The sequence below is a fragment of the Trichosurus vulpecula genome, chromosome 7 (genome assembly GCF_011100635.1).
Source record: "Trichosurus vulpecula isolate mTriVul1 chromosome 7, mTriVul1.pri, whole genome shotgun sequence".
NCBI lineage: Eukaryota > Metazoa > Chordata > Mammalia > Diprotodontia > Phalangeridae > Trichosurus > Trichosurus vulpecula.
The window spans coordinates 254,598,858-254,612,134 of NC_050579.1; the positions used below are offsets into that span (position 1 = coordinate 254,598,858).

Sequence of the window (13,277 nt, forward strand, 5' to 3'; positions counted from 1 at the left end):
AATTTAAGCTTATTGAATAGTATGGGTTTTTTGTTTCTTTTCCTGTTTACCTTTTTATGTTTCTCTTGAGTATTCTATTTGAAGATTAAATTTTCCGTTCAGCTCTGGATTTTTCGTCAGGATAATTTGAAAGTCCCCTATTTCATTGAATGTCCATTTCCTCCTCTGAAAGATTATGCTCAGTTTCGCTGGGTAGTTTATGTGGTTGTAATCCAAGCTTCTTTTCCTTCTGGAATATCATATTCCAAGCCATCCAATCCTGCATAATCTTGATGGTGGTTCCACAATATTTAAATTGTTTCTTTCTGGTTACTTAACCTGATAATTCTAGAATTTGGCTACAATATTCCTTGGCCTTTTCATTTTGGGATCTCTTTCAGGAGGTGATCAGTGAATTCTTTCAATGACTATTTTACCCTTTAGTTCTAGGACATCAGGGTAATTTACCTTGATAATTTCTTGAAAGATGCTGTCCAGGCTCTTTTTTTCATCATGGCTTTCAGATAGACCAATTATCTCTCCTAGATCTATTTTCCAGGTCAGTTATTTTTCCAATGAAGTATTTTACATATTCTTCTATCTTTTCATTCCTTTGGTTTTGTTTAACTGATTCTTGATGTCTCATAGAGTCATTAGCTTCCATTTGCCCAATTCTAATTTTTAATGAATTGTTTTCTTCAGTTAGCTTTTGTACCTCCTTTTCCATTTGGCCAATTCTACTTTTTAAGGAGTTCTTCTATTCAGTGATTTTTGGTGCCTCCTTTTCCATTTGGCCAGTTCTACTTTTTAAGGAGTTGTTTTCTTCAGTGGACTTTTTTTCCATTTGGCCAATTGTATTTTTTAAGGAATTGTTTTCTACAGTCAGTTTTTGTCCTTTCTTTTCAAAGCTGTTGACCCTCATTTCTTTTCCCAGTTTTTCTCTTATATCTCTTATATGACTTTTAAAATCCTTCTTGAGCTCTTCCAAGAAGGCTTTTTGGGCTCAAGAGCAGTACATATTTCCCTTTGAGGTTTCAGTTGTGGGTATATTGACAATTATTTTAGAGAGCTAAAAAAAAACCCCACCAAAATTCATCTGGAAGAACAAAATTTGAAGAATATCAAGAGAATTAATTTTTTAAAAAATGTGGAGGAAAGTGGCCTCACTGTGCTAGGTCTCTAACTGTATCACAAAGTGATAATCATCAAAACAATCTGGTCCTGGCTAAGAGAGGGAGGGTAGTGCATCAGTGGACTAAATTGGGTACATATTATATAGTAGATAATGACCATAGTAATCTATTGCTTGATAAACACAAAGATCCCAGCTTTGGGGATAAGAACTCAATATTTGACAAGAACTGCTAGAAAAACTGGAGAATAGTTTGACAGAAACTAGGTATTGACCAACATCTCACACCATATTCCAAGATAAGGTCAAAATGGGTACGTGATCTAGATACAAAGGGTGATACAATAAACAAATTAGGGGAGCAAGGAATAGTTTACCTGTCAACTCTATAAGGTAAGAATTTATGACCAGACAAGGTATAGAGAGCATTATGGAATGTAAAATGCATAATTTTGATTACATAAATTAAAAATAATTTGCACAAACAAAACCAATATAGCCAAGATTAGAGGGAAAGCAGGTAACTGGGGAAAAAATTTTACAGCAAGGTTCTCTGTTAAAGGCCTTATATCTCAAATATATAGAGAATTGAATCAAATGTATAAGAATACTAGTCATTTCTCAATTGATAAATGGTCAAAGTATATGAAAAGGCAGTTTTCAAAAGAAGATATTAGTTATCTCTATAGTCATATGAAAAAATGCTCTAAAGCACTATTGATTAGAGAAATGCAAATTAAAACAACTCTGAGGTACCATCTGACACTTATCAGATTGGCTAATATGACAGAAAAGGATAATGGTAAATTTTGGAAGGGACGTGGAAAAAATTGGGATACTAATGCACTATTGTTGGAGTTGTGAACTGATCCAACCATTCTGGAAAGCAATTTGCACAATGCCCATAGAGCTATGCAGCTGACTTAGCAATACTACTACCTAGGTCTATATACGAAAAGAATAAAAGGAAAAGGACTTACATGTACAAAAATATTTATAGCAGCCATTTTTGTGGTGGCATAGAATTGGAAATTGAGGGGTATCTCTTGTTTGCAGAACAAGCTGTAGTTTATGGTTGCGATGGAATTATTATTGTGCTGTAAAAAATGATGAGCAGGATGCTTTCAGAAAAACCTGGAAAGAGTTGTATGAACTGATGTAAAGTAAAGTGAACACAGTAATAGCAACATTGTACAAGGATCTGTTGTGAATGACTTGACTGTTTTTAGCAATACAAAGATCCAAGACAATTCTGAAGGACTTATGATGAAAAATGTTTACCACCTCCAGAGAAAGACCTGATACGTTCAGAATGCAATTCAATGAATACTAATTTTTTTTACTCTGTGTGTGTGTGTGTGTGTGGTTTCATTTTTGTTTTTTTTCTTGGTCTGTGTTTTCCTTTAAAACATGACAAATTTGGAAATATGTTTTGCATTACTACACATGTATAACCTATATCAAATTGCTTGCCTTCTCAATGAAGGGGGGAGAGGAGGTAGGAAGGCATTTGGAACTCATTTTTTTTAAGTGAACGTTAAAAATTGTTTTTACATGTAATTGAAAAAAATTTTTTAAATTATTTTTAATTGAATGAGGTCACTGAAGGAAAAAATTGGAAAAGAAATGAGAGGTATGGAAGAAAAATTTGAAAAGGGAATTAACAGCTTGGCATAAGATATATCAAACCTTTCCTGGCAACAAACTCCCTGAAAATTAGAATGGACCAAATAGAAGCCTGTAACTCCATGAGACAAGAGATATTATAACAAAATCAAGTGGCTGAAAAAATAGAAGAAACCATGAGATATAGCAAAAACAACTGACTTGGAAAACAGACCAAAGAGAAAAAAATATAAGAATCATTTGAGTATCTGAACATCATGACCAAAAAAGTGCCTAGACAGCCTATTTCTTAGAACTCTTAAACCTGCCCAGATCTATTAGAACCAAAGGGCAAAGTAGAAATAGAAGAATCCCCTGGTCTCTTCCTGAAAGAAGCCCCAAGATTAAAATTTCCAGGAATATCAAAGCCAAAATCTAGAGTTTCTAGGTCAAAGAAAAATTATTGCAAGTAGCCAGAAAGAAAGAATTTTAATTCCAAGGAGTCATAGTCAATAACACACACAGTAAATTTAGCACCTATTAATATAAAGGAGCACACAATTTGGAATATGATCTTCCAGAAGGCAAAGACTTATAGCCAAAAAAAAAAGACTTATAGCCAAAAATAACTTATCCTACAAAATTGAGTGTAGTGCTACAAATGAAAAAAAAAATGGATCTTTAATGAAATAGAGGCCTTCCAAGCATTCTTGATGAAAAATCAGAGCTAGGAAGAAACTTTGAAGTTCAAATACAGAAATGAAGAGAAAAATAAAAAGGTAAATGTGAGTGAACAATGACAAATGAATAAATGAGGAAAATAGCTTATGTTCAAATGTAGGGAGATAATACAAGTATCCCCTCTGAACCCTATCATCAGGGATTATAGAAGGAGTCCAAATAGATATGGTCTGGGAGAGTTTTTTACATGTACTCTCTTGAAGAAAAGAATGAAAAGAAATATGATGGTGGTGGTAGGGAGAGGAAAGTTAAGGAAAACTATCCTAAATAATCAGGTTGCACAAGTAGAAATTTAATCAAACAAGGTTGAGAGAGTTGCAGAGAGCAACTGATACTTCAACCTCACTGTCACCCTGCACAGTTGGGAACAGATATATATTTACTCAACAGAGGGAAAGGGAATTAGAGGATAAATTAAGGGAGGGGTTAGTCCTAAAAACAAACAAACAACCAAACCTTAAGGATGTACAAAAATTTAGCTCTTTTTGATTTGGCAAAGAATGAGAATCTGAAGGGGTGCTCATAACTTGGGGAATGGATGAACAAGTCATAGTATAGAAATGTGATGAAATACTGTTGTGCTGAATTCTTAGCAGCATAATGACCAACAAAGATTCTAGAGGACTAATGATAGATGAAACATGCTACCTACCTCCTGATAGAGAGGTGAAGGACTCAGAATGTAGAATGAGACAGATCTTAGAGGGACATAGCCAATGTGGAAATTCATTTTGATTGACTCTACTTGTTTGTAATGAGCTTTGTTTGTCTTGTGTTCTCACTTTGGTGGAAAGGAGGGTTGGGGTGAACGGGTGAGAAGGAATATCTTGGTTAATTAAAACAAAGAATTTTTTTATAAAGACTTATGATCACATACATGGATTTATGAGTTTATAAATATGGAAGTTGACCATTTATGATTGATGACAAGATCAACGCTATGACTGTCTCCCTCTGTAGCTGAGGTAGAGTGGAGGAGTAGGTCATGGGAAATGAACAAGTTTACAAACTAGGAGGTAAGGATATTTGTGGGAGTATACGTAAGTATATTGAATTGCCCTAGTATTAGGCTAGATATTGAGATAGAGAGAGACCGTACATTAAGTGCTGAACTAATTAAGGAAAAAAGGAATATGTCTATCCTTTGAACTAATAGATAATAGCCACCAGAACTTTAACCTTGAAGGGTGACCAATTTGGTTTTCATTAGGTTTAATTAATTGATTGTTAATCCCTAAGGCTATAACATTTGTCAGTATGATGTTATTTATCATTGTTTAATTGCAAAGAATGATGGATTTATTGAAAATCCCAGACAGTCTGAAATGAGAATGACATTTATCCATTGCTTTCTGATTATCAATAGAGTTTTTCAAAACTCTTTCTTAAGTCAAGGATCTAATTCATCAGTAATTTTAGTTTTTATAGGAAATGTTGAATAGATAGTGAAAGAAACAAGTGTAAACTTGGGTCTCAGGTTTTGGTATATTTTGTAGATTTTTAAAACGTTAATACAAGTTATTAGGTGCATAATTCTTCTGCCCTTTCTTTTAGAGTATCTTTAATTTCTTTCATTGGCAAAATTGTGTATACTGGCTATTTTGATGTTCTGTTGTATACATTGGCTATCTGCCTAATACGTAAGTAACCTGAGTGGTAGATGTTGACACGGACTGGAGAACATTTCATAACTCTAGCATCTTTGAGCTTTTAAGTGTTCCTGAGCTTTTAACTATGAAGGATTTGTATATGGGTCTTTTTTATTTTCATTAGTTCAGTAGCCTCAATGAACATTTATTATAAATACATGCTGATATGTTTAGGTGTTTGATATATATAAATTTTAGAATAAGATAATTTATTAAATAAGATTTTTAGTGGAGTTCAGCAAATTAGAGTGTAAATATTAAAGGAGACTTTTAATGTTTTAATGTACAAGTTACAGGTACAAGTTAGAAATCTACCTCTCCCTTAAGGACTTTTACTTTAAAATTCAATTCAGCAAATATTTATCTAATTAAATCAAATGTTCTGTAAAGTAATTTAGTAATGGTGTGTTATAAGGGTGGATTTCCTTTGAAGATGAAAAAAGTAAATACAAGGAAGAGAAAAAAATGCAAAAGGAAGAAAAAAAAGATTTCTTACTTAACTCTGTACTTATATAAGGCTTTTTAAAATATATCTGTTTCTGTATAAAATATAGTTAGTTATAAAGCACAAAGAGAGTTTTATACAATGCTTGATAGAAGCATTACTCTGAACCCAGCAAATATAATGAGGCCAAATCTCTCTAGACCTGATAGCATACTCTCCTTTTCACAACAGTTCTTTATTTAAAAAGAGTCACCCTCCATTGTTTGATTTTTTTTTTTTGGTTATGAATCTTCAGAGGGCTTTCATGAGCATAGAAGTGTGCCTGAGTATCTTCCAGTAATTTCAGTACTAAGACCAAACTTTTTAACCCATTTTTAACTTTAGTGTATTTAGGATTTAGGAATTTAGTAATTTAGTGTAATGAACACCCCTGTGAAACTGGCTTATATGACAGAATTGTTGATAGACTTATAAAGTAATAACTTATGATTTCTCCTGAACACCTTTTGAAAACTCGAGAACATTATATCCCAAGTTATTCCTGTCTTTCACAAAAATGTGCCCTGATTCCTTATCAAGGCAAACCCCTTTACAGACACAAGCAATCCCATTCCATCCTGTCTCCTCCAGTAGATTGCCTCCTCTATCATCCCCGCTCTTTCACTTATCTTTAGTTCTTCCTGTCTGCTGGCTCCTTCCCGATTACAAATATACCCATGTCTCCCCCATCATTAAAAAAAAATCCTCATTTTATCCTTCTATCCCTGCTGCCTATATCATTCTTTATCTCTTCTGCCCTTTGTTGCTAAACTCCTTGAAAAGGCCATTGATAGAAATAGGTGCCTTTACTTCCCTTCCTCTCACTCACTTCTTAACCCTTTACAGTATAGCTTCTAACCTTATGATTACACTGAATCTGCTCTCTCAAACCCAAATGCCTTTCCTCAGTTTTTTTTGTTCTCCCTGCAGTGCTTGCCACTGTTGATTAATCCGTCCTCTTTGATACTCTTCTCTCTAGGTTTTTGCAATACCACTCACTCCTTGTTCTCTCCCTGTCTGATTGCCCCTCCTCAGTCAGCTTTGCTGAATCCTTATCTAGGTCTTGCCCTAACCATAGGCTCCCCACAGGGTTCTGTCCTGAGGTCTTTTCTTTTGTACTTCACGTGATGATCTGAATCTGCTCTCATGAATTTAGTTACTATCTCTGTGCTAATGATTCTCCAGTCCGTTTGATCTGACCTCCAATCTTGAATTTCTGATTGTCAGATATAATAATAATAATATCTAACATTTATATAGCTCTTTGTGCTAGGCACATATTTCCTTTGATCCTTATAACAATGTTGGGATGTAGGTGCTATTATTACCCCCATTTTTAAAATGAGGGCACTGTGGTAAACAGCAGTTAAGGATCACACAGCTAGTAAGTATCCAAGGCCAGTTTTGAACTCTTGACTCTGGGTCCAGCTCCGTATCCACTGCACGACCTAACTGCCCCTAAACTTAACATGTCCAAAACTGAAGTCATTATTTTGTCCCCAACACTCCCTGCTCCAAACTTCCCTTTCCTGTTGAGAGCACCTACCACCATTCTTTTCCAGGCTCAGAACCTGTGATTCTTGACTCCTTACTATCTCTAACCCCCTTTATTCAGTCTATGGCCAAGGTCTGTCAATTTCCGCTTTGCAGCATCTCTCAAATATGCCCCATTCTCTCCTCTGATAGTGCCACCACTCTGGTGCAAGCCCTCATCATTTCATACATGAACATACACTAGCCCATTGGTGGGTCTCTCCCCACTCCAATCCATCTTTCATTCAGCCCCCAAAGTGATTTTCTTAAAGTTCATGTCCAACCATCTTGTCCCCTTTTACCCAATAAACTCCAGTGATTCCCTGTCTCTCCCAGGATACAAAATTCTCTGGCTTTCACATCCCTTCATAAGTTAGTCCCTCTTTCCCCTTTCTCTCACCTTCCCAGGGTCTTACACCTTATTCTGTGCCACATACCTTCAATCCAATGGCACTGGCCTCCTGGCTGTTCCACAAACAAGACATTCTATCTTGGCTCCAGGCATTTCTCTCTCCCATGTCTGCAGTACTCTCCCTCATCTCTGTCTCCTGACTTTCTTTTAAGTCTCAGTTAAAATCTCACCTTTTATAGGTAGTCTTTTTCAATTTCTCTTAATTCTAGTGCCTTTCCTCTATTATCATTTCTTCTTTATGCTCTATGTACATAATTATTTGTTGTTTCTCCCATTAGATTATGATCTCCTTGATAGCAGTCTTTTGCCTCTTTTTTATCCCCAGCTCTTAGTACAATACCTGGCACATAATAGGTGTTTTATTAATTTTATTAATTGACTGACTGATGTAACTTCTGTGCTTTATGCTTCCCAGTCTTCCTGCTATCTATTTGATTCATCTAGCTGGTTGAAGGAGAATTATAATTGTGAAGATAATAATAACTAATATTTACATGTCATTTTAAGACTTACAAAGCACTTTCCAAACATCTCATTTGATCTCCACAATAACCTTATGGAGATAATTACTATAATCCTCATCTTGGAGATGTGTATGTATAGGCAATCGTATTTAAACTCAGGTCTCTCCTGAGTATAATCCAGAATTTTTTTTGATATGTTGTGCTGCCTTTCTTAAGTTTTTTCTGTGATTATAAGTTTCCTTTCAGTATTAGTCTGAAGTGTATCATATATTTCATCAAATGCGTTTGTTTTTAGAGTAAAGCAAAATGGTTAATAATGCTAAGAGCTTATTTAGGGATGTAAAAGAACACATATTATGCAGACAAGGTAATTGTCTTGTAGAAATGACTATGTGGTCCACATCCAGAAAAAGAACTATGGAGTCTGAATGTAGATCAAAGCATATTATTTGTGCTCTCTCTCTCTCTCGTATTTTTGTTTATTCTTCTTTCTCATGGTTTCTCCCATTGGTTCTAATTCTTCTTTACAACATGACTAATGTGAAAATAGGTTTAATATGAATGTATATGTACAGCCTCTATCAAATTACATGCTGTCTTGGGGTGGGGGGGAGGGGACAGATGAGAAAATTTGGAGCTCAAAATCTTGTGGAAGTGAATGTCGAAAACTAAAAGAAATGACCATGTCCATAGCATGGAAAGACTATGAAAAATAAAGTCAACATATTCATGAAACTTTTGGGTTGATGTTTGGCATGGAAGATTGTTGGTTGACACTTTGGGTGTAGATTCTTTTCCCAGTTCTTACACTAACTCATGTGATGTTTTGGACAAGTCATCCAACTTCTTCTTTCTTTGGAAAAGTGGAAATAACGGGACTTGGTTTCTCAACTAGGTAATCTGAAGATTTAATGGGTAGTGAAATATTCTTGAAGCTCTTTGGAGAGACATTTTACATAAATATAGGGCACTGTTATTTATATTGTGTCTATTTTTTCTGTTTAGAAATGTGATACTTCAGCCCACAAAGTGTTGGCAGTGTCTATATGCCCTCAGTCTTTGCCTTATTTTGCTGCCAAGTTCAATCTCAGTGTAACCGCTGCATCAAAAAGACTCTGTGGTTTCCTAAAAAGTCTTGGTAAGTTGGTTTTCACAATTATAGTTTTTGAGGGGGAAGGAAAGATACATTTGGCATTTTAATTATAATCTTTGTCCCTTAGCCTCTTTGACATAATCCTGCATGGATGTATGTGTGTGTGTAAGCATACACACACACACACACCTCCCACACACACGCACACTAAGCCTACAGTATTACTTAGGGACAGGATTGTGCTTTCTTCTTTTCTTAGAAATTCTTTTAAATGGCAGGAGAGTAGGTAAGGGACAGGGACACCAGATCCTCATATGTTTAAACTCTGTAAGTAGCACTGTGCAATTCTTGTTTCCTAGCTAATAAAAATGAGGGTTTTTTTCCCCAATATTTGAAATTAAAGCCTAATTGTTAAGTTGGCTTTATTTACTGTCTCACATTCACAAGATGGTTTTTGTTGTTGTTACTGTAGTGGTCTACATTGCCCACATTGTGCTTCATTGTTCTTCCTAGAGCAGAGAAGTGAGGTTACTAGCGATTTGAGTGCGGTATAATAGGTCATATCAGTAGGGGTACTTGTGATTAAGATGGCAATGAGAAAGGCTGTAAAGGAGTCCATCTCTCCCATAATTTCTGCACCAAAATCTAAAAAAGATTGATTATATTGAATAATGATCAGGAAATTCAAAGAGAAACAATGGCAAGAACCTCTATCTCGCCCAGGTCTACACAAAAAGACAAGAGGCAATGAGAGAGGAGTTCTTTCAGGAAGCTAGTGCAAATTCAGTTAAAGAGATCTGAAACGTGTACTCTGACAAAGGACATTTTCAAGGGCCATGACAGTGGTTTGCTGTGACTAACTTGTACCAATTCCCAGAAAGCCAATTGTTAAATTTTCAATGTGAGCATTTATACTTTGGAAATCAGCCAAATACAACAAGCTATGGTTTAATTTATTGTTTTGAGAATTGTCTAGACTTAAGAAAGTGATGGAAAAAATGTTAATAATACAGATTAAACTTAAAAATGTGTTGTGTCTATTTTTTTTTCTGAGAACTGAGAATATTTCCCTAGGAGAACTGGAAGCCAGTAGCATTCAGATCAGCAGCACTACAAAGGACCTGAAGCTCTAATTAGGGATGTTCTAGGAAGGCCTGAAACCTGCTAACACTCTGAGCACAGATGTGGAAGGTGGGGTAGAAGCCTTTCTTCTGCAAGAACAACAGAAATCAGAACAGGATCAAATGTAGATTGACCATTCTATCAAAGAGAATAAGGGGCAGAGCTTGGCCCTGGAGCATACAATATCAAACCAGGAGCCAAAGCTGGAGAAGAGCAAAAAAAGAAAAGCCTGAGCACAGTGAAGAAATTTTGTTTGTTAAGAGGCAAATCCATAAGAAGAGAGTAATCCAATGAAATAAGCTATGGAAGAAAAAAATGGAAGGAAAATAGAAGAAGGTGGAAAACTTTGCCCTAGTAGCTGACTCTCTGAAAAGTAGAAAAGAGAAGATAGAAATCTGTGATTTTGGAGAAAAGTAAGAATTATTGGGTGGGGGAAGGGGAGAAAATCAAGACTGCAAAAAAAAAAGTATCAGGTTGTTGTTGTTCAGTTGTTTTAGTAGTGTCTGACTGTGACCCCAATTGGGGTTTTCTTGGCAAAGCTACTGCGATAGTTTGCCATTTCCTTCTCTTGCTCATTTTACAGATGAAGGAACTGAGATAAATAGCACTAATCGATTTGCCCAGGGTCACACAGCTAGTAAGTGTCTGAGGCCAGATTTGAACTCAGGAAGATGATTCTTCCTGATTCAAGTTCCAGCACTCTAACCACTGTGCCACCTAGCTGCCCCTAAGTATAAGGTATCTGCTATCAAAAACAATTTGACCAAAGGCAGGCCAAAAAATTTTTTTTAAAAATCATCAAATTCCCTAAAAAGCATGACCAAACAAAAACCTGGATGGCATATTTTAAAAAATCATAAAAGAAAATTGTCCAAATGTATTAGAATCAGAAACAAAATTAAAAAATAAAATACACTGGTGACCAAAGAAACTCCAAATTGAAAACACTCATGTTGGGAGGTAAAGCCAAGATGGTGGCTGGAAAGCAGGGACTTGCTTAAGCTCTCTCCCAGATCCCTCCAAAATACCTGTAAAAAATAGTTCTGAACAAATTCTAGAGCTGCGGAACCCATGAAATAGCAGAGGGAAGCAAGTCTCCAACCCAGAACAGCATGGATGGTCACTGGGAAAGGTGTATTGCATGGTGCTGGGAGCAGAGTGTGGCCCACGCCAGGACCAACCAGACCAGGAGTCGGGTAGAGCAGGCCTGAGAGCCATGAATCATTGAGCTGTGGCAGTTACTAGACTTTTCAACCCACAATCGCCAAAGAGCACAGAGCAGGTTAGTGGAAAAACTGCTGGTTCGGGTTAGAGAGCAGTCTGGCCCCAGCCCTGGGGGTGGTGGAGGTGGTGCGGTGGTGGCAGCAGCTTGTGGCTGCTTCCAGAGCTCCAGCATCAGCTACTTCTGGAGTCCCTGGCTCACACAGTGGGAGGAATCAAGCGGCAGACCAGAGTGGGAGTGCAGGGTTTGCTTTGCCCTGCTTAGATCTGGGTCGCCATTCTGGTTGGTGGTTCTTGGGGGAGGAGGAGCACTGCTGTGGCAGAGCTTGCAGTGAGGGTGGAGTAAAGTAGCTCTGAAAACAGCAGCACAGCCCCTAAAGCTTGGGATAAAGCACTCTCTACAAGCAGTCATACCCTCACAAAAAGCTCAAGGGTCAAGTAGGTGGCTGGGAACATGAACAGGCAGCAAAAATGGACTCAGACTCAGACTTGGACACAGACTTTAGAATCTTTTTTTGGTGATAAAGAAGATCAAAACATACAGCCAGAAGAAGTCGTCAAAGTCAAAGAGCCTACATCAAAAGCCTCCAAGAAAAATATGAATTGGTCTCAGGCCATGGAAGAGCTCAAAAAAGATTTGGAAAAACGAGTAAGAAAAGTAGAGGAAAAATTGGGAAGAGAAATGAGAATGATGCAAGAAAATCATGAAAAACAAGTCGATGACTTGCTAAAGGAAACCCAAAAAATTACTGAAGAAAATAACACCTTAAAATAGACTAACTCATGGTAAAAGAGCTCCAAAAAGCCAATGAGGAGAAGAATGCCTTGAAAGGCAGAAAAGGTGGTCCAAAGGAAAAGGAGGTCCAAAAGACCACTGAAAAAAATGTCACCTTAAAAATTAGATTGGAGCAAGTGGAAGCTAGTGTCTTTAGGAGAAATCAAAATATTATAAAACAGAACCAGAGGAATGAAAAAATGGAAGACAATGTGAAATATCTCATTGGAAAAACCACTGACCTGGAAAATAGATCCAGGAGAGATAATTTAAAAATTATTGGACTACCTGAAAGCCATGATCAAAAAAAGAGCCTAGATATCATCTTTCAAGAAATTATCAAGAACTACCCTGATATTCTGGAACCAGAGGGTAAAATAGAAACTGAAAGAATCCACCAATCACCTCTTGAAAAAGACCCCAAAAAGAAAACTCCTAGGAATATTATTGCCAAATTCCAGAGTTCCCAGGTCAAGGAGAAAATACTGCAAGCAGCCAGAAAGAAACAATTTGAGTATTGTGGAAACACAATCAGGATAACACAGGATCTGGCAGCTTCTACATTGAGGGATCGAAGGGCTTGGAATATGATATTCCAGAGGTCAAAGGAGGTAGGATTAAAACCACAAAAACACTCATGTCATAGCAAAAATCCAGGCCTTGAAAGAAAAAGTATTGTAAGGAGTCAGAAAAAGTTCTGATGCCTAGGAACCACAAGCGGAATCAGAAAAAAAAAAACCCAAAAAACTATGCTACAAATACCTAAAGGAGAGAAAATCTTGGAATATAATATTCCAAAAGGCAATAGACAAAAGATTTAGCCTGCAAGATAGAGTATAAGCCTATGGGGCAGGGGGCAGCAGTGGCATGGACCTTCAATACAGTAGTGGACTTTTGAGCAATTCTGATGAAAAGACCAGAGCGAGCAGAATCTTCGAAACACAGAAATAAGAGTTAAGACAAACTAGGAATGTAAATCCATCAGAGGAAATGAAAAGGAGTAAGTGTTGTTGAACTCCTGATATCCCAATGAGGGAAAAGAAACAATGAACTCTTTAAAACGCTAA

General features: G+C 36.7%; 1 protein-coding gene across 1 annotated transcript in view; it reads left to right on the top strand.

The window, feature by feature from the left end:
* The window catches only part of NARF (nuclear prelamin A recognition factor), an 85,088-nt gene that overhangs the window by 16,577 nt on the left and 55,234 nt on the right, over positions 1–13,277 (top strand). Inside the window, exon 4 of the mRNA XM_036765816.1 lies at positions 9,005–9,137. Within this exon, the coding sequence (XP_036621711.1) occupies positions 9,005–9,137 (133 nt within the window). The remainder of the gene's footprint in view (positions 1–9,004; positions 9,138–13,277) is intronic.